Source organism: Phocoena sinus, chromosome 8 (genome assembly GCF_008692025.1).
Source record: "Phocoena sinus isolate mPhoSin1 chromosome 8, mPhoSin1.pri, whole genome shotgun sequence".
Taxonomy (NCBI): domain Eukaryota; kingdom Metazoa; phylum Chordata; class Mammalia; order Artiodactyla; family Phocoenidae; genus Phocoena; species Phocoena sinus.
Genome location: NC_045770.1, coordinates 106,025,067 through 106,049,693, shown reverse-complemented (window position 1 = coordinate 106,049,693; position 24,627 = coordinate 106,025,067). Strand labels below are relative to the sequence as shown.

General features: G+C 62.5%; 1 protein-coding gene across 7 annotated transcripts in view; it reads right to left on the bottom strand.

The window, feature by feature from the left end:
• Nucleotides 1–24,417, bottom strand: part of TPCN2 (two pore segment channel 2) — a 31,699-nt gene extending 7,282 nt beyond the window's left edge. Inside the window, exons 1-18 of one of the 7 annotated variants that reach the window (XR_004351044.1) lie at nt 24,228–24,416; nt 19,878–19,942; nt 19,074–19,150; nt 18,550–18,727; nt 17,152–17,268; nt 13,940–14,071; nt 12,594–12,700; nt 12,053–12,125; nt 10,527–10,626; nt 9,493–9,558; nt 9,009–9,073; nt 8,405–8,505; nt 7,725–7,806; nt 7,464–7,550; nt 3,735–3,854; nt 3,575–3,634; nt 1,540–1,668; nt 768–817 (exon numbers count right to left, since the gene is read on the bottom strand). Coding sequence is in view for 4 of the 7 variants with exons in the window: in XM_032639573.1 (XP_032495464.1) it covers nt 768–817; nt 1,540–1,668; nt 3,575–3,634; nt 3,735–3,854; nt 7,464–7,550; nt 7,725–7,806; nt 8,405–8,505; nt 9,009–9,073; nt 9,493–9,558; nt 10,527–10,626; nt 12,053–12,125; nt 12,594–12,700; nt 13,940–14,071; nt 17,152–17,268; nt 18,550–18,727; nt 19,074–19,150; nt 19,878–19,942; nt 24,228–24,339 (1,721 nt within the window). In the remaining 3 variants the exon portion in view is untranslated. Of the gene's footprint in view, nt 1–767; nt 818–1,539; nt 1,669–3,574; nt 3,635–3,734; nt 3,855–7,463; nt 7,551–7,724; nt 7,807–8,404; nt 8,506–9,008; nt 9,074–9,492; nt 9,559–10,526; nt 10,627–12,052; nt 12,126–12,593; nt 12,701–13,939; nt 14,072–17,151; nt 17,269–17,728; nt 17,838–18,549; nt 18,728–19,073; nt 19,151–19,877; nt 19,943–24,227 lie in introns of all 7 variants that reach the window. The other 6 variants (XM_032639573.1, XM_032639576.1, XR_004351045.1 and 3 more) reach the window with 6 other exon arrangements.
• Nucleotides 24,418–24,627: the final 210 nt, after the last annotated feature.

Genomic DNA, 24,627 nt, shown 5'->3' with positions numbered 1-24,627 from the left:
GCAGCAGCCCCACTGCTCCCAGGGCACAGGTCCCCACTGAGGACCGCACGGCCCCCGTCTTCCCGACACAGACCCTTCCCGGGGCCCCACCCCCATCTCGGGCAACTCCCAGCTGCTCCACTGAGACGGAAGCAGCCCAGCAGAGGGACCAAGACACCAGGGCTGCCCGAGGGCCCAAGGTCGGCACGCGTGCTTGTTGGCGGCTGTACTCTGGGCAGAGAGACCCCAAGGCTGCCACAAGCCACACCGCGAGGCGCCCTGGGACCCCTGGCCAGATGTCCATCGCTCTGCGCGGCTAGAACTGGTGGCAGCGTGAGTTCAGCGAGCCCCGGGCCATCCCTGCCATCTACAGGGAGGTGAACTGACACCCAGAGTGGGAGGTGACAACCCCGGGTCACAGGGCCTCCAACCAGAGGAGGGCCCCAGCCCGATTCCAGTGCCCCCAGGTCCTCCCTGCTTCTGGCCCCCAGCACACCTGGGTCCCGTGTCCCATCCTGGGGTGGGGGTCAGGGGGCGCTGAGCCAGGGCACTGCAAGCGGCACCTCCACAGCTTCCCATCCCGGCTCTGGGAACGCTACCCTTCTGAAGGCGGCTACGATGAGAAGGGGCCTGTCCCCATAGGCCTCAGCAGGGCAGGAGCCGCGGCCGCTCCCCCCGACAGTCGGGTGTTTGGCTCTAGAGCTGCCCAGGCCAGCGGCCGGAAGCCGGGCGCACACCCTTCCCCGGGGCGCTAGCCAGGCCTCCCTGGGTCCTCCACAGTCACATACCAGCCCGGGTGTGGGAAGCGGTACACAGCCAGAGTTGAGATCTCCAAAACCTTTAATCACAAAAGAAAAGAAGCTCGCTACGGCAAAGGCCCACTGGCAGCTCTAACACGCTGTCCCCAAAGGGGGTTCCAGGGAGAAATCAGGACCAGGGGGTCCTATCCCCACGGTGGGTGCCACGTGGGGACATCCTGCCGCTGAGAAAGACACCTGGCCTCAGGCGTCGGGCTGCACACACGAAGGGCAGGGCTCGGGAAGGGCCGGCTGAGTCCCGGGCACGGGAGAAGCTACTCGGTCAGCTGTCTCCCTCCTGCTCCCAGGGGCCCACGGCTCGAATCCATCAAATACGAATACGTGTCACGCCAATATCGCTGCTGTGACACGCACACCGGGCGTGGCCCTCGCTCCCCAGGCCCTGGGGAAGGTGTCCCGAGACCCGAGACCCGCGGTGGCCCGAGAACCCCTGCCCCTCCCTCACCAACGTCGAGGGCCCACTGGCCAGCGGGGACTGCGGGTTCCCTCCGGGCCTCCCTCAGGGGTCAGGAGAGGCAGCCTGCCACCGCTGCACACCTCCACCCACGATGCGCAGATGCAGCAGAAACCAGCCTCCTGCAGCCGCCCGCCAAGCAGCTCATCCAGGGAGGCCAGCCCCTGTGTCACCGGAGGCGGGAGCCCCGGTGCCCGCGGCCCCCGGGCCCAGCCAGGACGCCGAGCGGCTCACCGCCCACCCGAGAGCGCACCTCGGCCCGTCTCAGACTTTACCGGCAGGACTTACCAGCAGGACGGCGGTGAGTAGCCCGATCGAACACATTGCTGGAGGAGACCAGGTACCCCGCAGGCCCAGAGCAAACACCTTGAGCAGCATCTCCAGCAGGTAGTACAGGATGAAGACACAGTTGAGAATCTGAAAAGGGAGAAGCGGGACCCGGCGTTCAGTCCCGGTGCCGCCCCTGCGCGCTGGGCCCGCCCCCACCGCAATGGGGCCCAGGAGGGATCCACGCGGCTTGGACGCCACAGAGCCCCTTGGATCCCGCCCTACTGCACACGGGGGCTGGCCGGGAAGCAGACAGCCCCGCCCCTGCCGGAGCCACGTGACCCTCTCCTCGGCCCCCCTGGGCTGCTCTTATCCCGACGCCTCCGCAGCCCCAGACACGGGCATCTTCAGAGACCCCTTCTTGACCCATAGCCTCTCCTGGGTGACCTGCACCCGTGCACGGCTTCAACAACAATTCGCACGGTCTGCATCCCCGACCCCCAGACTCCCCCCACCATCCGACAGCCCTCAACGCCCCCAGGCCCAGTGTCTCCCAACCCCACGTCATTTCTATGCTGGCAGGCCTGGGTCACCCACACTCCTCGGGGGTCTCTGCCTCAACCTGGCCCCTCTGGTCCAATCTCCTGGGGACACCGGGCAGTGTCCTTCCCTAACGGAACCTCCTGGCTCCCAGCAGCATCCTCCCAGTCGCTGGGGGATGTGTTTAGGAGGCCTCACCATCAAAGCTGGTCTCAGGCTATGGGGTCACTGTCTTTTTTGAAGCCAGTAAGTAAAGTATCAAGTAGCTCTTCCCTTAAAGGGGGCTACGTCACGGCGGGGTGACGGGGGGCATGGGGTCATCTGAGCACTGCGGTCACCTTGTCCGGTGTCCAGTCTAAATTCTATATTCTTAGCCAGTGCTGTCTCATTCACACCTACACAGAGATCACCGTTAAAGGCAGAAGAATAAACATTATGAGCAGTTATCCAGGGGCATAAAATGATGGAATTCTGCAGTCACCTCAAGAACCCTACGTGGCATTGATCTGACCAGAAGCCTCTCACAGGCAATCAAGCTGACTCAAGTGCTTAAAAAAAACTATAGTTGGGGCTTCCCTGGTGGCGCAGCGGTTGAGAGTCCGCCTGCCGACGCAGGGGACACGGGTTCGTGCCCCGGTCCGGGAGGATCCCACATGCCGTGGAGCGGCTGGGCCCGTGAGCCATGGCCGCTGAGCCTACGCGTCCGGAGCCTGTGCTCCGCGACGGGAGAGGCCACAACAGTGAGAGGCCCACATACCGCAAAAACAAAACAAAACAAAACTATTGTTAAAAAAGATGAAATACAAGTCAGCTATATCCAACTGGACATTTGTCAGGAATAAAAACCAGCCACCTCTGCAATACGTTATTCACACAGAGGAGACTGAACAATTCCTGTCGAATCCAGGAAAAAAAAAAATTAGGAAAGTAGAAAACTTGATTTTAAGTGTAAAATAGAGGAATTTCAAACAGCAGGCCAAGAAGCCATTTCCTCAGTTTTGATGCCGTAAGTTTAACTCTATGTTTAACATACATGACCTGATGTGTCACTTTTTAATTGGACAAATCAAGCTTTTCTTATATAATTAGAGAACATTCAATGGTTTTCATCAACTTAATACCATTCATAATATTTTTCATTAAAATAAACTTTAAAATACATGCTTTGTGAAGGTCTGGCATTATGGGGGCGGGGGCGGCATGTACAGCTTTTTGCTTAAAATCCAAAACGGAAAAATTGTTTTTAAGTTCCTAAGGTGTTTGACAAGACCTCAGAATGTTAGGAAAGGAATTCTCTCTATACAACTCTCCCTCCGCTGTCCGGCCCGCATGCCGGTTCACCCGGGGCTCTGCACGGGCTCCCGGCTGCCCTCCCATGGCCGGCACCCCAACCCCTGGGCCATCCCTGTGATGCACTAGGACAGCCCAGCTTCCCAGGGACCTGGGGCCCCAGGTGGGGAGGCTGTGCCCTCTACCCCGCTAACTCCCCAGCACCCCGCACAGCTGGAAAGCTCACCCCCAGCACGAAGTCGTCACGGTCCTTGGGCATCACATGTGCATCCAACACCAGGAACACCTGTGGAGCCAGAGCGGACGGCAACTCAGCCCCGAAGCCAGGAGGAAGGGCAAGTGAGAGATCTAGGGGGTGGGAGACGCCAGGGCAAATCCTCACTCACACAGATGGTCACGAGGTTTCCAAAGGCCATGAGGTTGCCCAGGTAGTCAAAGTAGTGGTGGCCGAAGAGGAACTGGGCACTCTGCAGAAACGGAGACCGGTACTCGGGCCGCGGCGGGTGCTGGGGGGACACACACGCTCAGAAACATGCCGGAGGTGGCCATGGCCACAGGGGCCCAACGATGCCTGTACCCCCTTATCCTGGGACTTGACCTCTTCCTACCTTACTTCCTATCCCAGGCTCTCCAGCCTAAGGAAATCGTCTCAAACACAGTAACGGTTTTATGCGCAAAGATGTTCATCACAGTCTTTCTAACACCAAGAGAGGGTGGAAATAACCCAGACGGCCACTGATGCTGTAAGTAACCCGTGACAGACTATCACACAGTCGTCTTAAATGTATGCAGAGCGCCATGTGGAAATACATGTATAAATTACAAGCTAATAACTATGAAAACTCAGCACAGAACGAAGGGACCTCACACACTGTGACCAGGCTGGAGTGGAACTCAAAGGCAGGCAATTAGGCAACAAATACTAACGGGAAGACACCCGTCAGACCCAGCACTCCCATGCTCGGCACCCCACAGAGCCAGGGCAGAGACGCAGGGCGGTCACCGCAGCATGAGATGGACCGCGCCTGCGCTGTCCCACGCAGGGGCCGCTCACTGCACGTGGCCGCTTGATTTAAATTTAAATCCCATCAAATGAAACACTCAGCTTCTCTGTCACGACAGCCACATCTCAAGTGGCATGAGGACACCCATGGAGATCTGACCCAGCCCCACACTCAGACGCACGGTCCCTCGGTGACAAACAGCCACAGCCTTACCCAGTGAACGCTCCCAATCTTCCCACAGTCCTCCGCGTGGGAACTGGTGCCCAGAGGCACCTGCCCACACTAGCACGGTGTGGGTACGGAGAGAACTAGGTGCCTATTCCCTGCTGCACCCCAGAGGGTGGCTTCCTGCCTGCCCAGTGACTGCAGACCAGCTCCAGGCCGGGCAAACCGGCAAACGTCTCTGTCACCCTGTGGGCTGGACCACAACTTCTCCAAGGGAGTGTGAACCCTGGCCTTGGGGAAGACGCCCCCTCCCAACTCGACTCTTCCTCAGGCATCTCCCTCACCCCTCAGGTACCGCAGAGTTTCCTCGTATCTTACAGTTACTCTATCATCACAGTTGACACTTCTTAATGTTAAACTTGCCCTGCTAAACCCACTGTGTGGTTTCTGTCTCCTGCTTGGACCCAGACTGATATATTGGCCAAGAGAGAGACCAGCATTATCCATGATGTTTAAATGGTTACAAGAAGTATGGACTCATAGATTACCTTGTTATCAAGAAATAACAGACCTTGAAATGATTTCAGTGGTTGTCTCTGGGAAGGGGGACAGCTGGGTGGGGTTTTCTATTTTTCTCTACTACCTATAATGAATGACTGCTATGCTTTTAACCCAAAAAGCTTCTTATTAAAAGAAAAACAGACTTTCGGAAGCTGGCACAGTGCCTTCTCTACAACCAGTTAGCAAGAACCGACCAGTACTGGAGGCTAGGCTGATGGACAGGGGTTGACCACACACGGGAGGGCTCTCGTGGAAGGCTCACGTTTTCCTGGTATCAGCCTGCCTGCAGCATGCCTCTCTCCAGCAGCGATTCCAAATTCACAGGCTGCCAGGGCACCTGGAACCAGCCCCCACACGCTAACAATCCGTGAAGCACCTGCCTGCCCCCCTGTAAGAGGCTGTCATAAAACCAAGGCAAGAACACCACAGCTCCCCAAACCTCTAGGACCCAAACTCCCACCTCAAATCACAATTCTGGACTTTAGACCCAGGGAGTTGTGAGAAGAGAGAACATCGCATGGACCACACTAGGAAAGGCGTGGCCAGAGCAGGGGCGTGGTTAGGGCAGGGGCGTGGCCTGCGTGTTAGACCATCCCTGAGTCTGTGCCCAGCATGTGCCCTGCTCTGCCAGTCACAACCACAGCACCTCCTTTTTGATACCATCAGATCCTGATGCCAGAAGAGGAAGGGAGAGTCGGTTTTGGAAGACCCGGACCCAGCAGCATCCTACAGGCCAGCAGGCAAGTGCCCAGGGAGAGCCTGGCTGGCCCAGTGGACCCCACCGAGCGAACCCTGAGAAAGGAGCCCACCTTCCCAGATGTCTTCCTGCCCAGGTCAGCCTGAACCCGGAAAAGGGCTGGATCGCATGACAGCTGCCGAGAGCTGCGTCCTGGGCCCAGCAAACCTCCTGCCCCAGGATGAGGGGCATCATCTAGAAAGGTGCTTCCTGATCTTCTATCATTTGAGGACCCAGTGTCACAGTTTCTGCAAAATCTGCATCTGATGGCACATACTTACTATTTCCTTCGAGTCACCTGGAAGCAGACACTGTTGCCTAGCCTCTTCCCAAGAGAGGTGCGACATGCACTAACATACAAAGTGTCCGCCTGTGTGTCCCTACTACCAACTCCCATGTCCCGAGGGTGCCACAATGAGGATGCTGCTGACAACAGACATGCCACGTACGCACCACCCAGAGCTCCAGGCCTAGCAGGGCCTGCCTCCAGGTGACCTGTAAAGACCTCAGGAAAACATGTTCTTAGGGAAACCACCTCTGACCGGGGCCTGAGGCCACAGAGGCTGACCACAAGACCTGGAGAAGCTGACCTTTGTTGTGGGCTAAGATGTATCCCCCAAAATTGTAGTTTGACATCCTGACCCCCAGAACCTCAGATGTGACTGTATTTGGAGTCAGGGTCTCCTAAGAGGAAATTAGGGGGAAATGAGGTCACTGGGGTGGGGCCCTAGTCCAACGTGACTGGGGTGCTTATAAGAGGAAGAGACCGGGACAGAGACACACACAGAGGGACGACCCTGTGAGGACACAGGGAGAAGACGGCTGTCTACACACCAGGGACAGAGGCCTCAGGAGGACCCAGCCCTGCCCACACCAGGATCTCAGACTTCTAGCCTCTGGGACTGGGAGATAATAAGCCGTGTTACTTAAGTACCTCCAGGCTGTGGTATTTGTTACAGAAGCTGAGCTGACTGACTCAACGGTGACACGGAGCTGCTAGGAGTCCGATCAGCAGGAGCTGTCTGTTTCCACCTCTTCACTCCAATCCCCGTTCGAGTCCGGCTTGGCCCTCTCAAGGCCAAGTGGCTGCAGTGGCAGCCCCCTCCACTGCTCCCACGGTCTGCCTGTGAACAGCTTGGCTGTCTCTCAGCACCTCTGCCACCCCCCTCACCTACCCCACCCCGCGCCCCCGCCTCCCAGAAACCTGCTACGTAAAATGCAGGCGGTCCAGGGTCTTATGGACACAGCACTGAGCTGGATGCTGAGGCCCATTTGGTAACTTTAAAACTCAGTGTCAAGGACAACAAACAAAGGTTTTAGACAAACTCAGGAACCTCGCAGGTTAGGACACATGGGAAGAGGATAAAAGTCTTATCACGGAGACGGAGAAAACTGTTTGGAAAGTTCCTCTGGGTCAAGACAACAGTCCCTGTGGTCTGTGAATTTCATGAGGTCAACAAAATCTCCCCAAGAGCCACACCATCTCTGTTCCCACGTATCATCCTAAGGACCAGAATCCCTGGGAAGGCAAGTCCTGGCGACGGTCACTAAGCGTGACCCCGATGATCAATGCCAACAGACACCGAGGACTTCCCCCTAACCCCGGGTGGCCCTGGCACTGGGCAGGTGACTCCAGTCTGGCCCGTTACCTCTTTAATCACCCTTTTGTCAAACTCATCGAAGAGCTTCTGAAACTCGTCAGCTGACAGCAGGTCCCCACTGCGGGAATGCAGCTTCTGCAAAGCAGGAAAGCACAGGTCAACGGAGCAGCTGGGCTGAGGGCAGGAGGGGGGAGCTGCCCCCGGCCCCACCCGGACTGGGCCAGCCCGGCTGATCCGAAATGACACCCACTTAACGCCCAGAGCCCAGAGGCACTGGCAGGGGAAGGCGAGGGGCGGGGGGACCGGTACCTCCGTGATGGCCTGTTTGTGGTCACTGTCCAGCTGGACTTTCTGAAGCACCTGCAGGAAGTCCTGGGGCTTCACCCCGACTCTGTGGGGAAAACGCCCCACCGTGAGCCCAGCCAGCTCAGCACCCTTGGGCGTCCCAACCTCTGGCCTGAGCAGCCCTGGGCGATGACAGGGCCTCCAAGAAGGAGTGCCTCATGGTCCTCCTGTGTCCAAAACCCCGAGACCTCATCTTCCACCTTAGAGAGGAGCAGCTGAAGCTGGGAAAGGGGTGCAATCCGACAGGCCCCGTGGCTAACGAGCAGGGGGCACTGAAGCTTCCCCAGTGACACGGCCTCCCAGCCAGGCAGCAGAGTCGATGTGTGTCCCGATGTGTGACACGAGTCACAGCACCAGGGTGTGGGAAGGGTGCCCCTGGAGGGGGGCAGGTCAGAGCACACGGCCCCTCACCAGCCAGGGATCTCCAGTGGGTCACGAGGACACACGAGTTAACTCAGACGCAAGGACCATGGAAAGAAACCCTGGAGCCCAGGGACGTCTTCGTGATCCCAAAGGAGCCTTACAACCTGCTGCCAGCAGGGAGCTCAGCACAGAGTGGGTGCTCAGGAAACACACCCCCCACCCCCGTGAACACCTCCCCCCAGGGCAGTCCCAGGGGAAGAGGGCTGGAGCCTCACACTCACCCCTCGGGGTGGGCTTCTCCCTCTGCCGTCATGGACGAGAGGACCTTGTAGGCAGCCCGGATGCCCAGGCGCCTCCGCAACAGTGAGGTCTGCAGAGACTTCTGCAAAGGGTACGGCTCTGAGGGGCTCGGCTTGGCCCTCTCCCCAGCCGCCCAGCCCCTTGTCCCCGGGCAGCCCCTGCCCACCGGCAGCCTGGGGAGCACCTCCTTGCCCCGTGGGCATCAGGGGGACAATCCCCGACAACAAGGGCTGGTCCTGCCGATAGCCACTCGCTGTGTAATTCACTAAGGTATGCGTTTCTTCTCGGCAGATTGGGGGTCCCTGGCCCCCCTGCAAGGTGGGTTTGGGAGTCACTGCAAGAAGACTGCAGCTCCCTCTAGAGGAGGCGGGGCAGGGGAGGGACCCCAGGGTGGCGCTGGGGACAGCACCTCCTGGGAGGCAGGGAGGGAGGATGGGCCCAGTCCCCCTCACCCACAAGAGGGAGCCGGGGCAGTGCTGAGGCCACTGCGGACCCTGTCCCCCCGGCCCCCCGCTGGTCAGCTTCCCTCCAGGCCTCCAGGGACAGCTCCCCTCACAGCCGGGCAGGGTGGGCAGCTCAGCTCACCATCAGGTAGCCCCGGAACTGATTGTAGATGATGGCCGTCAGCAGGTTCATCAGAAACAAGCTCCCTTGGAGAGGAAAAGGCCATGGTGAGTGGGGAGCACACGGGCAGGGACAGAGTCTGGAAGGATCACCAGCGCTGGGGGCCCAGAGGGTCGACACGGGCATAGCAAGAAGGTGAGCAGCGAGAAAGGCCCAGATGGGCAGAGACAGGGCCTGGGGCCTGGGGGCCTCGTCTGCGGATCGGGGCGCCACCTGGCCTGCCCAGCAGGGGCACTGAGGACAAGTCATCGGTGGTCACAGAATGAAAACCACGGACGGGCCACAGAGAGATGAAGTTACAGGACTGGGGAGGTCCCGCCAAGGTGCGGTCACAGGGTCAGGGGGTCCACTGAGGTGAAGTTGCGGGGTCTGGGGAGTACACCCAGCCCCGAGTTTTCGGGATCTCGTCTGCCCCATGTGACCTTGCAGACCTGCCCAGACTCACCTATCAGGGTGAAGGCTATGAAAAAGATGGCGTAGAGCCGGTTCTTGGAATAGGCAGGAATCATCACTGAAAGAAATTAAAGGAAATAAAACACACCCACAGATCCAGTGTCCAGTCTGATTCCCTTCGTTGCCTCACACCACTGCCTTCTCAACAGAAAGGAGGGCCCTGTGTTAGGAGAGCTGGGAGGTCTTCTTGTCCAACTCTGCTCCTCACGCCTCTGCTTGCACACCCACAGGGACAGGGAACTCACTACCTTTCAAGGATGCTCATCCTCTAGGCTTCCCCATGACCATGCCTCCCAGACTGAAAGTTCAGCTCTCCCTTGGGTGACTCGAGGACTCACAGGACATGTGGGGATGGTGCTCAGGGTCCCGAGCGCAGCTCTCCCCAGGTATGAAAGCCAGTGGCTACCCTCCTGGGAGGGTCTCTATGGTCAGTGACCATCCGAGCCCACGATGAAAGGCCTCAGCCAGGGCGGCCAGGCCACAGCTGGGCCCCAGCAGACCGTGACCACCCCATCCTGGCCACATCCCCAGCCCAAGCGAACAGAGGCCCCAACAGCAACCCTGACACGGTGAGCGTCACAGCCACCGGAGACCCCAGGGCTTCTGACACACGGTGTGGCCAAGCCTCACCCCACGGCTGGGCCGCCAAGAGGAGACCACCAAGGGCCCCGCTGAGCACAGCTTGATCCATCACCACACAAAGAACACCGTCCACCTCTAGCTTCTCAGGACACAGACAACAAGGGGAAGAGGAGAACGGAACAGAGAAAGAAAATTGGGTAGAAAAGGAAAGAAAAAGGGAAAAAGTCGGAGAGAGAAGGGAAACTAGAAAAAGAGAAAAAGAAAATCAAGAAGGAAAGGGAGAGAGGCTCCAGCATCACACTTGGGTTCCCCAGCTCTCCACAAAAAGGCCTTAGGGGCTCCCACCCCCTGAGCTGGGCTCTCGGGCTCAGCGCTGACTCTGCCCCCCACCCCGCCCCCACCCAACAGGGCCCCCAGCCCGGCCCCACCCTCCCGGTCACGCACCATCAGGGTTGTTGGCGGTGGTGAGCAACACCAGGAGGGAGGTCAGAGCCTCGGGCAGGTTGCGGAAGTAGGTCAGCCGCTGCCTGTCCCGCCTGTCGTCCTGTGGAACGGACGTAGCAGCGCTGAGGTGCCGTCCGGGCCTTAGGCCACCAAAGCCCAGGCCCGGGACCCAGCAAGCCAGGACCACCCACCGAGGCCCAGCAGCCCCAGACCCGCACCTCCCCATCGCCTCCCAGTGGGCTCCGAGCCTGAGGCCGGACAGGACCTAACGCAGGACCTCCGGGCCCGAGGGCCAGCGTCCGGGGATGCCACACACCCACACGGACACCAGACACTGCAGCGGGTGAACAGCTCTCGGCCAGCCTGGCAGAGAGCATCACAGCCTAGACACAGAGAGGGCCCACGCGGGGGCCAGCCAGCCGGCTCTCAGCCAGACTCTCCACACGCCGTGCCGTGTGCCTTCCACCCAGTGTGGGTGGAAGGCGTGGCGCCCAGACATACAAAACCACCTGATCACTTGGGGAGCCTTGCAAAGCCGCTTTCCCGGCTGCCGCCCAAGGGCCAGCCCTCTAGCAGACACCCTGGAACCCTCAGCGTTCCCAGGTCAGAGGCCCACCCCAGCCCCCCACGCCCAGTGCACCCACCCGCCCTGTCCTGGGCTCCGCGAACAGCAGGGTCACTGGACAGACACGCGGGGCCTGAGAGTCTGTTAGCCAGTCCCACACCTCACAGCCTAGGTGCCCCCGACACCCAGACACGCACACACACACACACACACAACACCCACAGAGATATACAGAGACGCACACATGCACACACACACACACGCACGCGCGAAGCGTAACTCCTCCCCGGGGGTCTGAGGGATGGTCTTCGTCTTCCCTCACGGGCAGCACGGCCACAACCCCCAAGTGTTGCCACGAACTCACTGCAGACCAGCCCTGGCCAAGCACCGGGCAGGATCCCAGAACAGAGGCGCACGACAGCCCCGCCCTGAGGAGGACGGTGACCCCGGCCGGGACACGAGGAAAGAACACGGGACGGCAGATGCAAGGCAGGCCCCACGGGTGACACCTCCGCACAGCAACAAGCTGCCGGGGGCTGGGAAGCAGTGAGGCGCTGGGAGGGAGGGGGCCCACGCGGGGAGGCGAGGAAGTGGTGGGAGGTGCCCTCTGGAGAGGCGGGCAGGGGCGGTGAGAGGGGCCATCCTGATGGCTAGTCTGAGGGGCCTCCATCTAAGTGAGGTACAGCCCTGGCCAAGCAACCGGCCCAGGAGAGGCGGGGGCTTGGGAAGGGGATGAAGAGGCGGCCAGGCAGAGCCGAGGAGCCAGACGCCCTGGAGACGCCGGGTGGCGGGGGGGGGCCCTGCTGACCTCCTGGTGGCGAGGTGGGCGGGCAGCCTAACCTGGTCCCCATCTCTGCCTGCCGGAGAACGACCTGGCTGATTAACCCGGGGCGGTGCTGTCCGTCACCCCGCAGGGAGCCTGCGCGGCTGGGAACAGGGCAGGGAGCAGAGAGCACGGTACCTTCTCGCCGGGGAAGAGCAGCATTCCCAACATGGTGAAGAGGCACAGGTGGGCGGCCAGCAGCAGCCCAATGCTGCGGTGAGAGCGGCACTCAGCGCCGGGCGCGCAGGCTCCGGGACAGCTGACCTGGCCGCGCAGGGTCCTCCCCGTAGCCGAGGCCCTGGGCCAGGTCCCTGCTCCGCCCCAGACCTGCCGCCCTCCCGCCCAGGGTGTGTCCCAGGGGCCCGGGAGAGACAGTGTCCCAGGACCCCCGGACTCTCAGAGGGGAAAGGCCACTTCCATTAACCCGGGCCGGACGGGGAAGGGTCGTCCACGTGAGTCATGGGGGTGGGGTGGGGGATGGCGGGGAGGGGAGGGGTCAGAGCCAAGGTGGGAAGTGCCCGCAGGATGGAGCGGGGGGGTGGGGCTCAAAGCAAGGTCATTTAGGGGGCTGCCCTGAGCGTGAGACAGAGACCCCCAAACGCCCACCCACCGGCCTCCCCAGATCAGGGGAGGGGAGCCCCCGCCCCGCTCTGCCAGCCCACCTGACACCAGAGCCCACCTGGCCATCTCTGGCAGTGACCACCTGATGCACTTGAGCGTCTTCTTCATCATGGAGGAGTTCTGCATCAGAAAGAAGGGGCGCAGAAGCCGGCGCACCCGCACGGGCTGGAAGAGACCAGGACCCGCGACCCTGAGCACAGCCACTGCGGGCTGGCAGACGGCACGCGGGCCCAGAGGCCCGATGCTCTGCACGAGGACGGCCCCGGCCCCGGCTGTCTGCGGGCTCCCAGCGTGCCCGGCCTTGACCCCACAGGCTCAACACCCTTCCCGCTCCCTCCCGGGGCCCAGCTCGGAACCCCAGCCCCCAGACCTGCCAGCACCGGGGAAGGGGGGCGACCAGCGTGCCTCTCCGGCACCCAGCTCCTACTCTGGCGGCGGCCGGGCGCCCTGCAGGTGTCTGTGAAACTGGCTGTCCTGCTCTCTGGGGGCTCCTCAGGCCTCCTCTCCGCAGCCCCCAGCCCCTCTGCTCGGCTCCGGGCCTCAGCCTCCAGCACAGGTGCACAGAAACCGAACGGGAACCCCACACCTCCACTCACACACACACGTGAACACACACACACACACTCCTTCCTCTCCTCCCTCCTGTCACAGTCAAACAGCCCTCCTCCTGTGCTCAGGACCCCGGCCCCTCAGAGGCTCCCCTCAGGGGCCCTTCCTCCCTCCCCCACGTGGACACAAACACCACGTGTTTCCACAACCTGCCACTCGCAACCAAAACGACACTTGCCCCTTTGTTCACCCGTTTCCCGCTCCCACCCCAGCCAATCTGTCCTCCTGTCCAAGGGCAGGGGACCCACCTGCGGTGACCGCCAGGCCTCTGAGCCCAAGGTCACCTCCCATCCTCCTGCCAGGATTGGCAGCTGCCCCGCCCTGCGCCCCGGCCGCCTTCTCTGTGCCCGACCATGCGCTGGACGCCCTGCGCCCCCTCCTCCCCGCCCTCTGGCCTCACGCCTCAGGGAACATGTCCGTCCTTGCGATTTTAAGGGTCACAACACATTCAATCTCCAACCCAAGCTCTCAACTCCAGACGCGTCCTAATGGAGGTCTTGTCTCAGAAACCAGAGGCTGATAAGAGTCGCCTCCCGGCCCAGCCCTCCGGGGCTGCCTGGAGGCCCAGGGCACCCACCCCTCCGCGTCCCACTGGCCCACTGGCCGCTGCACTCGGCACTGCCATCCCCGTCCCCCCCCAACCTGCTCAGCGGGCTGCTCGCACCAGGCCCTTCCATCTGGCCGTCAGTGCCACCTCCAGCGCTGCATGGGCGACCTTCCTTCTCGCCACTCGCCTCGATATCCCCCCGCCCCCGCACACATCTGGTGCTTCCTGGTACCGTCAGCCCCTCTCACAACAGAACGAGGCCCCGCCAGCAGCAGCGCACAGTAGGCCCTCAGAATGTCTGCAGCGTGAGCATCCCAAGGACTCACTCGGCCTCCCCAGGCTGCACTCGCCCTCAGAAGGGGCCCCGGCTGCCGACAGGACTGAGAAGGAAGAAGGAAACAGCGGTGAATGGGCGAGGCTCAGGGGTCTGCCCCACTCCCAGGCTGAGGGACCAGGGCCCCAGCTCACCCACGACCCGCTCGCTACCCCTGGGCGAAAGCTCCAGTCTCGGGGCCCATATCGGGAGTCTTTTAGCCCGTCCCCCAGGCTGAGCAGGAGCTAGAGGTCCAGCCGCATCCACTCCCCGGGTGCTGGGCCCTCGCCTGTAGTCAGACACAGACCAGAGCACGGCTTCTTCCAGATGCAATCACCCCGCCCAACCCAACCCACCGAGGGCCTTCCCGATGGCTGGGGCCACATCACTGCCACGGATGCAGGGAACACATGTGAAGGGTGGGAAGATGTTCCCACGTGACCTGCCTGCAAGGAGAGCCAGCCCAGTGCCAGCTAAGCCCCTGGCGAGGCTTAAATCACACTGAGAATCACAGCCTAGGCCTCTGAGCCTTTAGAAAGAAGCTACCAACTAATCCGCAGAGAACTAGTCTCTTATGAGAAACAGCCATGGCAGTCATGAGTACAGCCTATCAGCTGACCAGTAGACCATGTGACCTGGCCCTCCAGCCACAACGCTGGGGAAGCAGGACTCCATCAGGTGCAAAAGGACAGGGAAGACCAGACTGGAGGTCAGAGGCCCCGGTCCTCCTGCAGGCCCAAGGCCGGGGGAGCTCTTGAAGCCCAGCAGCTGGCCACGGAGAAGCACCCTGGGCCTGGTGTGCAGATGGCTCTGGGTGATGGGCCAGTCCCAGCCAGAAGTGGACGGCGTGTGGTGTTACAACCTCCACGGGAAAGTCCCCTAGCGACGGGCCCACAGGGGGAGCTTTACAGAGGGCGGGGTCCACCCTGTACGGACCAGAAAGGTAATGACTCCCAGGGGGTCAGGGCCATGGAAAGAACAGCCTGGGCGTCTGGGGATGAGACCGTCCGAGAGGACACGTGTGGGTGGGCAGAGAGTGCCCCCACCACGAGGCAGCAGGAGGAGGCTTTCTGGACAGGTGACACGTCTGTGGACGTCCTCAGCCTCTCCCCTGGCCACCCCGCACCGATCTCCACAGGCCCCAGGCAAAGTGGCCACAGAGCAGGGACGGGGGTGACGCCCGGGGCCAACCACATGGACCCCCCCACCCAGGCCACTACTGGGGGCCCACCCTGCCAGAAGCAGAGCCCAGAGCCGGCCCCCAGTCGGCCCCCGCGGGGACCCACCAGCCCCTCCCCAAGCAAGGCCCTCAGCTGTCCTCAGCGGACATGCAGGTGGGGGTTATGGGCTCTGCCTGCCCTGCCCTCCATGCCTCTCCCTGGACCACTGTTTGAGCCTCAGGACCAATGCTGCATCCAACCCGGGCACAGCCCACAGCTCCCACCGGCCTTACCATGGCCCTACCCCGAAGCAGCTGGCCTGTGGGAGGGCCTGGTAGCCCTGAGGCGGGGCCGGGGGGGGGGGCGGTGAGGGGGACAGCCCTTCGTGGGGTGGGAAAACCAGCAGAGGCTCTGAGCACTAGGACAAAATGGGAGCACCGACACCACTCCCCACCCCACAATCCCGGGCCCTGATGGTCCGGAAGCATCCGCTCCCGAGATGCTTCTACCAGGGACGCACGCTGGGCCCACTGGGCTGGACCACAACTGTTCATGAAAAGAGGGTTGGGGGCCAGTGCGGGCAAAAAAGCTCCGATTACCAAGGACAGATTGGGATGTTGCTGCCCAGAGGGGCAGGGAGGTCTGCGTCCAACATGAAAAATTATCACCAAACTCCAGTAATAAATAGCCAGGATCACCGAGGACCCAGGCCCCTCGGGAAGGAAAGTCTGGGTCCCCGTACAAGGGGACCCAAGGCATGTGGGCCTGGGGCGGGGGGCAGCTGGGCTCCTGGGCCACTAACCGCACAAGGCCTGCGGGTCTTCGTGGCCAGTTACACAGACACAAGTTTGTATCCAGCAGTGGCCCCTTTCCCCCTCCTCTTCCTAATCTCACGCAAGGCCCCTTGGTGTGCTGAGGTTCACAATCCAGCCTTAAGGTGACAAGTGCTCAGGTGACATGAGACGGTCACTCAGAAGTAGGGCCGGCGGTGGTTAGGCTGGTGTCTGTCCGCTTTCTGGGGGTGGGTGAGGGCCTCCTCCTTGGTACGAAGATGGCAGCACCTTCTCAGGGAGAAGCATGTGCTGGTGCGCTCCTACAGGGCCACGGCGGAGGCACGGGGGCTGCAGGGGGCACTGCGCCATCCACCGCCCTGCAGCCCTGCTGTGAGCTGGGCCAGGACCCGCCACTGACACCTCTCCTTCATCGGCCACCCCTGCCTAGCGGGAAGGAGGCGGAAGGCACGGGCTGGGGACCCGCTGTCTCCCGTCACCTTGATTGTCCCGCCGGCAGCACCCAGGGGCGTCCAGTATCCCCCTCCTCTGGCACCCCCAGAACCAGCATCGTGGTCGCGCCTCCTGGAGGAGCCAGCACCCCGTCCCCAGCGGGCAGGGTCCCAGCCCTCGGAGCCCCTCCCCTGAGCTTCCAGGTTCCATAACCCCAATCTCCTTCCTTTCCTCCCCTAGCCCCAGGTTAGGGGGCCAGGGCGGTTGCCGCCTGCAGGTCTGTGCTCGCCGGGCCCCCTTCTCGATTTCTTGCTCACTCATCCCCCGTCTGAGGCCCGATGTTAAATTCTCTTGACTAAAGCACCTGATGGGTGCTTCCCCAACCAGCCCTGATGGCTCAGGATGGCCCCCAGCTCTGCTCTATCAAATCACAGGGCGATGCTTCTGGGCGTTCGGGGGGAACAAAGATGCTGTCGTCAGCAAGGCTGGGGGCTGCCAGCTCGGCTGAGGCAGGGCAGGAACCCCGGAACTCGCCCCCAGGGCCCTGCGCCTCCCCCAGGCCTCAGTGTCTTCATCTCCAAGATGAGGACAAAGCTCCCTGGCCCGTGGGTGACTGACGTGCTCTGGAGGGCAGGCAGAGCCGGGCAGGTGGGCCAGATGGATGCAGGGCCTCGGGACTCCCGCCCACCGTTCCCCTGGGCAGCTGCGTCCCCCCAACCCCCAGAGCTCCCCGCCGCCCCCCTCAGAGTCGCCTCGCCACCTACCTCCTGACAAATGAGGCTCAGCGACACGGTCCAGTCCACGAGAGACACGAGCAACACCACGAGGTAGGCCAGCAGCCAGGGGTTCTTCCGAAACTGGGCCCACCCGACCAGGTAGCTCTGCAAGAGGGACGCGGCTGAGCCGGGGGGTGGCCACACAGACCCCGCCGGGCAGTCAATCTGAGGCCTGTGATGCACGCGGGCGCTAGGCAGCCTCGGCGAGCAGCACGGTCCCCGCGGGACTCACAGCAGGAAGCTGAGCCACGGTCAGAAGGGCCACGGTCCTCGCCCAGCCTGCGGGTGACCCCGGGCAGCCCGTGACCCCGGGCTCCGCACCGACCGGCTGCACCCGTGTCCTCACGGGTAGCGGGGTCCCTGCCTGTCCTGCCTACCCAACCACCACTGTAGCTTGTGCCTAGGAATCGTTCCGGAAACGCCTAGGAATCTGACCAGATGCGCAGGGAACGTGCCTTGGGAAGGCGGGAGTTCGTCACCTGTTCGGCGCACATAACTGCCCTTTCCCATCACTGACTCCCGCCGGAGGTCACAGCTTGCAGATAAAACACGTGCTCTCTCTCACCTTTCGAGACTTCCCAAATGGACCAACCATTCCAAACAGGCTGATGAGAACTTCTACCCAGTCTCAGTTCCAGTTTAAAAGCCCCCAGACCTCCTAAGCACATTATAGGCTAAAAAGGAAGAAATAAGAAGCTGCTTGGGCCCTCAGTCTCACACACACACACACACACACACACACACACACACACACACACACGCATCAACGCCCACCCACGTCCCTCCCCATGAGGGGGTGCCCTGCAGGCAGGGTGTGGACGTGCACGTGGGCCGGGGCGGGAGCAGCGGAATCGCTGTTGTTTGTCGGAAGTGACAGAAGGCGTGGCCAGTGGTACACCCTGCGTCTCAATGGGAAGTCACTACAGCTCTGAAGCCCTGACACAGCTCTGCTCACGCAAGCAAGGCGGGGCCCACCTCCAGCTTCTAGAAGGACCTGCGTCAGGAAGCCAGAGCTGCACACGGCGGGGGGTGGGACAGCAGCCCTTCCCCTCCGGGCTTCTCCTCTGTCAGGGCGGGAGCGTAGGCCATGGAGAGACGCCCGGTCCCCTCTTGTTCAGCGGGGGTCCCTCCCCACAGAGGCACTGCCGGACCCTCGGCCACTCTTTCCCGGGGTCCCGCAAGGCTGTGCGCCCCCGATGGCTCGGCTGTCCCCCATCTGTGGTCTGGGAGGGGGGAGAGCCGTCCAGGAGGCAGCCTAGGCCTCTGCTCCGTGGCGCACAGTGGGACAGGCAGCTTGCTCCAGGAGCGCGGAAAGTAAACCCAGGAAGCAGCAGCCGGGCCGGGAGGGCGCGGGTCCCAACCTCAGCACCTGTGCAGCCCCCTCACCTTCACGGAGACGTCGGCCGCGAAGACCAGCAAGCAGAGTGCCTCGACGCCCTCGGTCAGGCCGCAGGGCGGCTCCCAGGGGGCCGGGCGGTAGCGCACGTCAGAGGTGCTGGTGAGTGACGAGGGGGTCTCGATAAAAGCCAAAGCCAGGATCAAGAAAATGGTGAAGCTCAGAGTCCTGCAAAAGGGACCGAAACTGGTCAAAAGGCAAAAGAACCAGCCACACTCCGGGGCCAAAGAAGCAGAGGAGCAGGCGGGACGCCGGGAAGGGTCCAAAGGCCGGAGCCCACACTTCCTGCTCCGTGGCCACTCGTGTGTGTGGTCAGATAACACGTATCGGCGCACAACTCAATTGCCGTGGCTGGCCGGAAGGTTCTGGAAAGGAACCCTCACCACAGAGGGGCCGGGCTCTGCTCCGATAAGGAGGGGAGATGGCGGGGAGGGGAGCCTGCCTGCCCCCCGGAGACCAGCCCCCTCCCCAGGCCCGGCTGCGGGAGCCCCGCGGAGCGTGCATGCACTCTCACCACTGGCTCGTGCTGGAGTAGTACCGTCGGTACAGCCACAGAGACCTGGCGTCCACGCGGTGGTTGATGGAGCGATACTGGAAGTGAAGGTCATGCGGGGCACGTGAGGGTTCCCTCCGTGCCACACGGCACAGCCAGCCCCGTGCAGGGCACCCCTCTCACCCACGACAGGCCCGAGGTGGGGACACAGGCTGGGGATCGCAGGGTCCACCTCCACTCAGTACAGGGACGAGGGGCTCGTCGGGACCCAGCAGGGTCAGACCCTCCCAAGCTGCAAGGTTTCCCCAGGGCCGGTAGGTGGACGGACACTTGCTGGCTGGATGCACAGCTGTGCCCTGTCTGTGAGGCTCTCCCCTCCTCTGTGCAAGGCTGACCCCACCCCACCTCAGCTGTGTCACCATGCAGGACGCCCCCAGCCTCATCCCCCAAGCGGGGCACTGGTGGCTTCTACAGTCTCTTTCCCTAATTAAGCCTGTGTGTCGTCTGCAGGCAGGGGAAGGTCTTGCCACCTTTGGGCATCTTTCACGGGACCGAGATCAGGGCAGCACACGACAGGCCCTCGGCAGGTGGTGAATCAGTGAAATGAGGGACGAGGGACACAGAAGAGCACCCAGCACATGTCTCCTTAAGGGGGACTCGAGGGGACCATGCCCCAAAGCCCAGTCATCGCAGCCACAATGACCACACGGCCCAGCAACCGCAGCCCTGGCCCCAGGATGGCAGGAGTGAAGGGGCCGGTGGGGCAGCCATCGTGCAGTCCCCACGAGCCCCGGGGACAAGCCGCCGGGAGCAGGCGCTGCCCACCTGGATGGCGTCTTCGATGAACACCACAGCCTGGTCCAAACACAGATCCCGCCTGGCCACGGCACCTGCGGGCAGAGGGGACACGTAGGGTGGGGAGGGGCCTCGGGAGGCGCTCGTCCACTACAGGGCCACCAAGAGCAAGGCAAGAACCCAGCTGCATCCTTTCCAAGGCTCTGGAACAGATGCCTCTTGCCCAGCAGCGTGTGTGCACACCCACAGGGCAGGACCCCCAAGGGCTGGGCCCCAGGTGGGGCAGGGTCTGAGCACGGGCTCCGGGCCCAGAGGAACAGCAGCTCCCACAGTTCCCACCTCCTGGGGTGGAGTGGCAGAGGGCACAAAGCAGCCAGTGGGTCGGAACCAGGCTCAGGGGGCTCAGACCCCGGCTCCGCACCTACTGGCTCAAAGGCTGAGGGCCGTGGGCTTAAGCTCACTGTGCCCATCTCCCCCTGTCAAATGGGGGTGTTAACAGCCACACAGCTCGGCCCCCAATGCAAGCGCAGGACCCCCCAGGGCCGGCCCGGCACACAGAACGTGCTCACAGTCACCCTTCTGCCCCGTCCCAGCACCAGACTCCAGGTGACCTTTGTCAGGACGCTGCACCCCAGCTTACGTGACTGTAAGATGGGGCAGCGCTACCGGCCTACCCCCTCACCAAACAAGATCACAGATTTAACACTCACACAGGAAGATGATATCTAGAAGCTTGAGGCGCTGCGTGACCCTCCATCAAATACTCGGCACTAAGAAGGACCTTCTGAGGCCATCGTGGCCCTGCTCGTGTCACAGGCACAGGCACAGGGCCAGGCGACCGCAACCAAGACACCCCGAGGGTGGGAGGCGAGGGAACCTTCACCAACCAGGGACTGGGGTCCTCGGGGCCAGGGAGGCTGGGGTGGTGCAGGTTCCTGACTAGGAGGGGCCTTCAGGACAAGTCACATGGCTCAAACCTCTGGTGTGTCACCTTGGCCTAGGGTTCTGCCCACCGCGTGGTGGGCAGCTTTGCACAGAAGCCTGATGTAAAGGGCCAAGAAAGGCATGAGGAGCCGCAGCTCACAGGACAAAGGACCCCCCAGAGAGGCCCCGGAGAGGGCGCAGCCCAGGCCCCAGGGTGGGCAGAGCCGGCACACAGCCCCCAGCAGCTCCCAGATCCAGGCTTGGAAACGAGGTGAACAGGCCTGTCCCCATTTCTGTTGAAGATTCTACTTTCACATCTGCCCTTGAGCCCAGCAGCTGCCCAAACCACCCTTAACCAGTACCGAGAGATGCAGAGATGTCGAGGCCAGAGGCGGGGGAAGCCGGGCACCTGGGCAGGGCTCCGGGCCCCTGCCTGCCAACCCCAGGGACGCAGCTGCCGCTGTCCTCAGGGCCTGTGCCCACCGGGGACGTGGGGGACCCTGGACAGAGACAGGAGGCTGGACTCTGTCCTGTCTCCGCCATCACCTTGCTGTGTCACCCAGAAACAGCACCCTCCACCGTCTGGGCCGCAGATTCCTCCCGTGGGCGACCTCCATGCTCACGCGAGGGGCCGGAAAGTTCTCCCACGGAGGCTCTGAGGGTGGCGACTGCCTGCTTCCCCTGGAAGCACCCGGGAACGCTGTGATGTGAAGGCACCCTGTTTTGTTCCCTGCTGTACCCACAGAGCCCAGGACGGCGTGGGGCTCGGCACACAGCAGCCCACAAGTCCCACTGATCGACTGAGTGAACAGCCTGGGAGGGCAGAGTGGTCTGAGGGGCTGCAAGAGGCCCCACGTCACCAAATCCCCGGGTGAGAATGGGACTCAGCCTGGAGAGATCCAACGAGACAAGCCTCCTGGATAAGCAGAGACAGGCAGCCAGGGCCCCCAGAGCTCGCTCCAGGACCAGGACTGGGTGCAGCGGAAGGGGCTCCCTCTGGCCACCCGGCCCTCAAGGCACAAACCTCAGGAAAGCCATCCCCCACCGCTCTGCGGCCCCGACACCAGCCTCCCTTCCCCATCCTGCGGTGGCCGGAGGGATCCTGTCACAAACCCTCAGATGGCAACCACAGCTTTCCGTGGGTCCCCACTGCTCCAGGAGAAAGTCCACACTCCACCCCCAGCCCGGCAGCTCTGGGGCACACCCCGCCCGCCTGCCCGCCTCCTCCCCTGCTGCTTCCTCCACCCTGTGCCCTCTGCACCACTCACCCTGAACGTGGCTCCGCCAAGGCCAAGCTCTCCAAAGCCTCCCAGGCTGTCGGCCCTACCAGGAACACTGTCCCCCAGCTTGGCGTCTAGGGACTCATTGCCTCAGGTGGCGATCAGCTGTCAGCGCCCCCCCCCCAACCACTGTAGAATGTCGGAGCACAGAGGACATGGGGGCTCGAACACCTCAGCCCTGCACTGGTCCCCCCGCCCCAAGCCTGCCCTCCCCAACATCCCAGAATAAACCCGACTCCCGCTCTGGCTCCAGCCCCTGCCCACTCCCCACTACCTGGGTGGGGTCCTGACTAGCTGCCTCTGTGACCCTGGACAAGCCCCTGACCCTCTCTGTGCCTCAGTTCCTGCGGGCCCTACACAACAGGACTGATGGGCAGGCGGAATGGGTTACTGTAGCTAAAGTGCTATGCACGGTAAGCTCTTCATAAACATTTGCTATTACTGTTATTCTCAAAGCCCCTTCTATGGCACAGTGACCCCTTGTCCTCTGACTTTTCCATAACCAGTAAGAGGGTAATTCCCTGACCAGGAACAGGAAGAAAAAATGACTATCCCCACCCTGTGGTCACGGCCCATGAGGTGGGGCTGGGTCTGGACCTGACCACCGGGCCCACTGGGGTCCACGGAGCACCCAGCAGCAGCCCTCCCCCACCCTTGTCGGTAGGAGAGTCCAGCTAGCTGCAGACAGGTGGACCCTGAGCTCAGGACCCCATCCAGGAGCCCCACACGGGAGCTGGGCAGAAACTGAATGAGGGTCTGCAGAGCCTGGCTGGACAGCCTGACCAGGGAAATCCAGAACACAGAGTGTCCTGTCCATGTTCTCAGAAGCCCCCACCAAGGCCACGGCGTCAGGACAAAAAGCCAGCCCCAGGGTCCCCCTTCACCAGCCACACTGCCTGCCCCGGCTCCTGTCCCTAGGGTGGGTCTCACCTGTCCTCCATGCACTCTCCCGGGGCTGGACCTGCAGTGATCAGGGTTCTCCGCCCAGAATGGCCATCAGCACTGACGTGCACCAGCTCTGCCACCTGGCCGGGCACCTGGACTCTCTCTGAATCCTCACAACGCCCCGACCACCCCCCTTTTATTGAGACTCAGAAAGGTTAGGCAACCTGCCAAGGTCACACAGCCGGGAAGTGGCCTCCCGGCGCAAAGGCTGCATCCCCAGAATGCCACCATGTCCAGGGTCCCGGGAGGTCTTGCACAGACTGGACGGAGAGCTTTCCCAGGACAGCCTCTGAGATGGGCAGGTGGGCATGTTTTCCATCTCCTGCCAGGGACCCGCCCCAATAATCCCAGGACAGGCACACACTGCGGACCCCTCCCCAACAGAGGAGGAAAGTGAGCCCAGAGACAGAAGGTGGCCTGGAAGGAGCACCCAGTGTGGGTGCCTGCAGCGGCTGAGACAGATCGCAGGTCTATGTTCTTGGACAGGTCCTGGACACTCTCTGGGCCTCAGTTTCCCCCTCTGCAAAACGAGGCTGAGGCCCTTCCATCCCTAACCCAGCACCCAGTGCCCTTGGGGTCGGCCAGGGACAGAAGGATTTCACCCTCCCCGCCCTCCTTGGGTTTCAGCAATCTCTCTGCGGGTAAACAGGAAGAGGACGATAGAGCTGCAGAAAAGGAAGTAAGGAAGCCGCCCCGGTCAGGGGAGGCCTGCCCCAAGCCGACGCTGAAGGAGGAGCCTCACAATTCACTCCCAGCTGGGTTCGAATCCCACCTCGGCCACTTCCTGGCTGTGTGACCTTGGGTAGGGGAACGCCCCTCTCTGTGCCTCACTTTCCCCCGTAAGAACTGGGGAAAACGGAAGTGCTTCCTCCTAGGAATCACCAAGGTGATCCACGGAAAGCACGAGGCCCCGGGCGCTCCGGAGGGGGCTGCAGGGGGCTGGCTGCCCCTGGGCTGGGCGAGGCGTCTCAGCCCGACCGGTCGGAGGCAGGGCGCGACCCCGCAGAATCGGGCTGAAGCCCGCGCCCTGGCCGGGGCCGGGGTCCGCACGGCGCAGCCGCCCCGCCCTCGGGAAGGCGGCTCCCTGGCGCGCCGCGCCGCCCGGGCCCGCTCGGACCCCGGCCGGGAGAGCGGGGCGCGCCCGCAGGGACAGCAGTGACGCGGCGCGGGCCGGCGAGACCCCCACGCGCCACCCCTGCGCGGCCCGGCCCCTCCCCAGGCCGCGGCTCACCAGGGCCGACTTGGACGCTGTGACAGGAGGGTACGCCCGCCGGAATACGGCGGGCACTGCCGCCGCGGGTCCGGCTCAGAAGGGGCTCCGATTCCTCCCGGGGGTCTGCCATGGGGTCACAGCCGGCCACCCGAACCTCACACAAGCACAGGACGCGAGCGCCGAGCTCCACTGCGCAGGCGCAATGTCCCCGCCCCCCGGGTTCGGGAGGAGGCGGGGACAGCCCTCTGATGTACAGGACGCTCCTTCCTACCAACCAATGAAGACGGAGATCTTGCTCTTGGAGGCGGGGGCTTAGCCGACCACGCCTCCTGGCGGGTGGGGCTCAGCTTCCTTCCATCAGGGCGGGGCTCTAAGGCCTTCTAAGGAAGGCCTTCTCTCTCAAAGGGGGGTGGTCCCC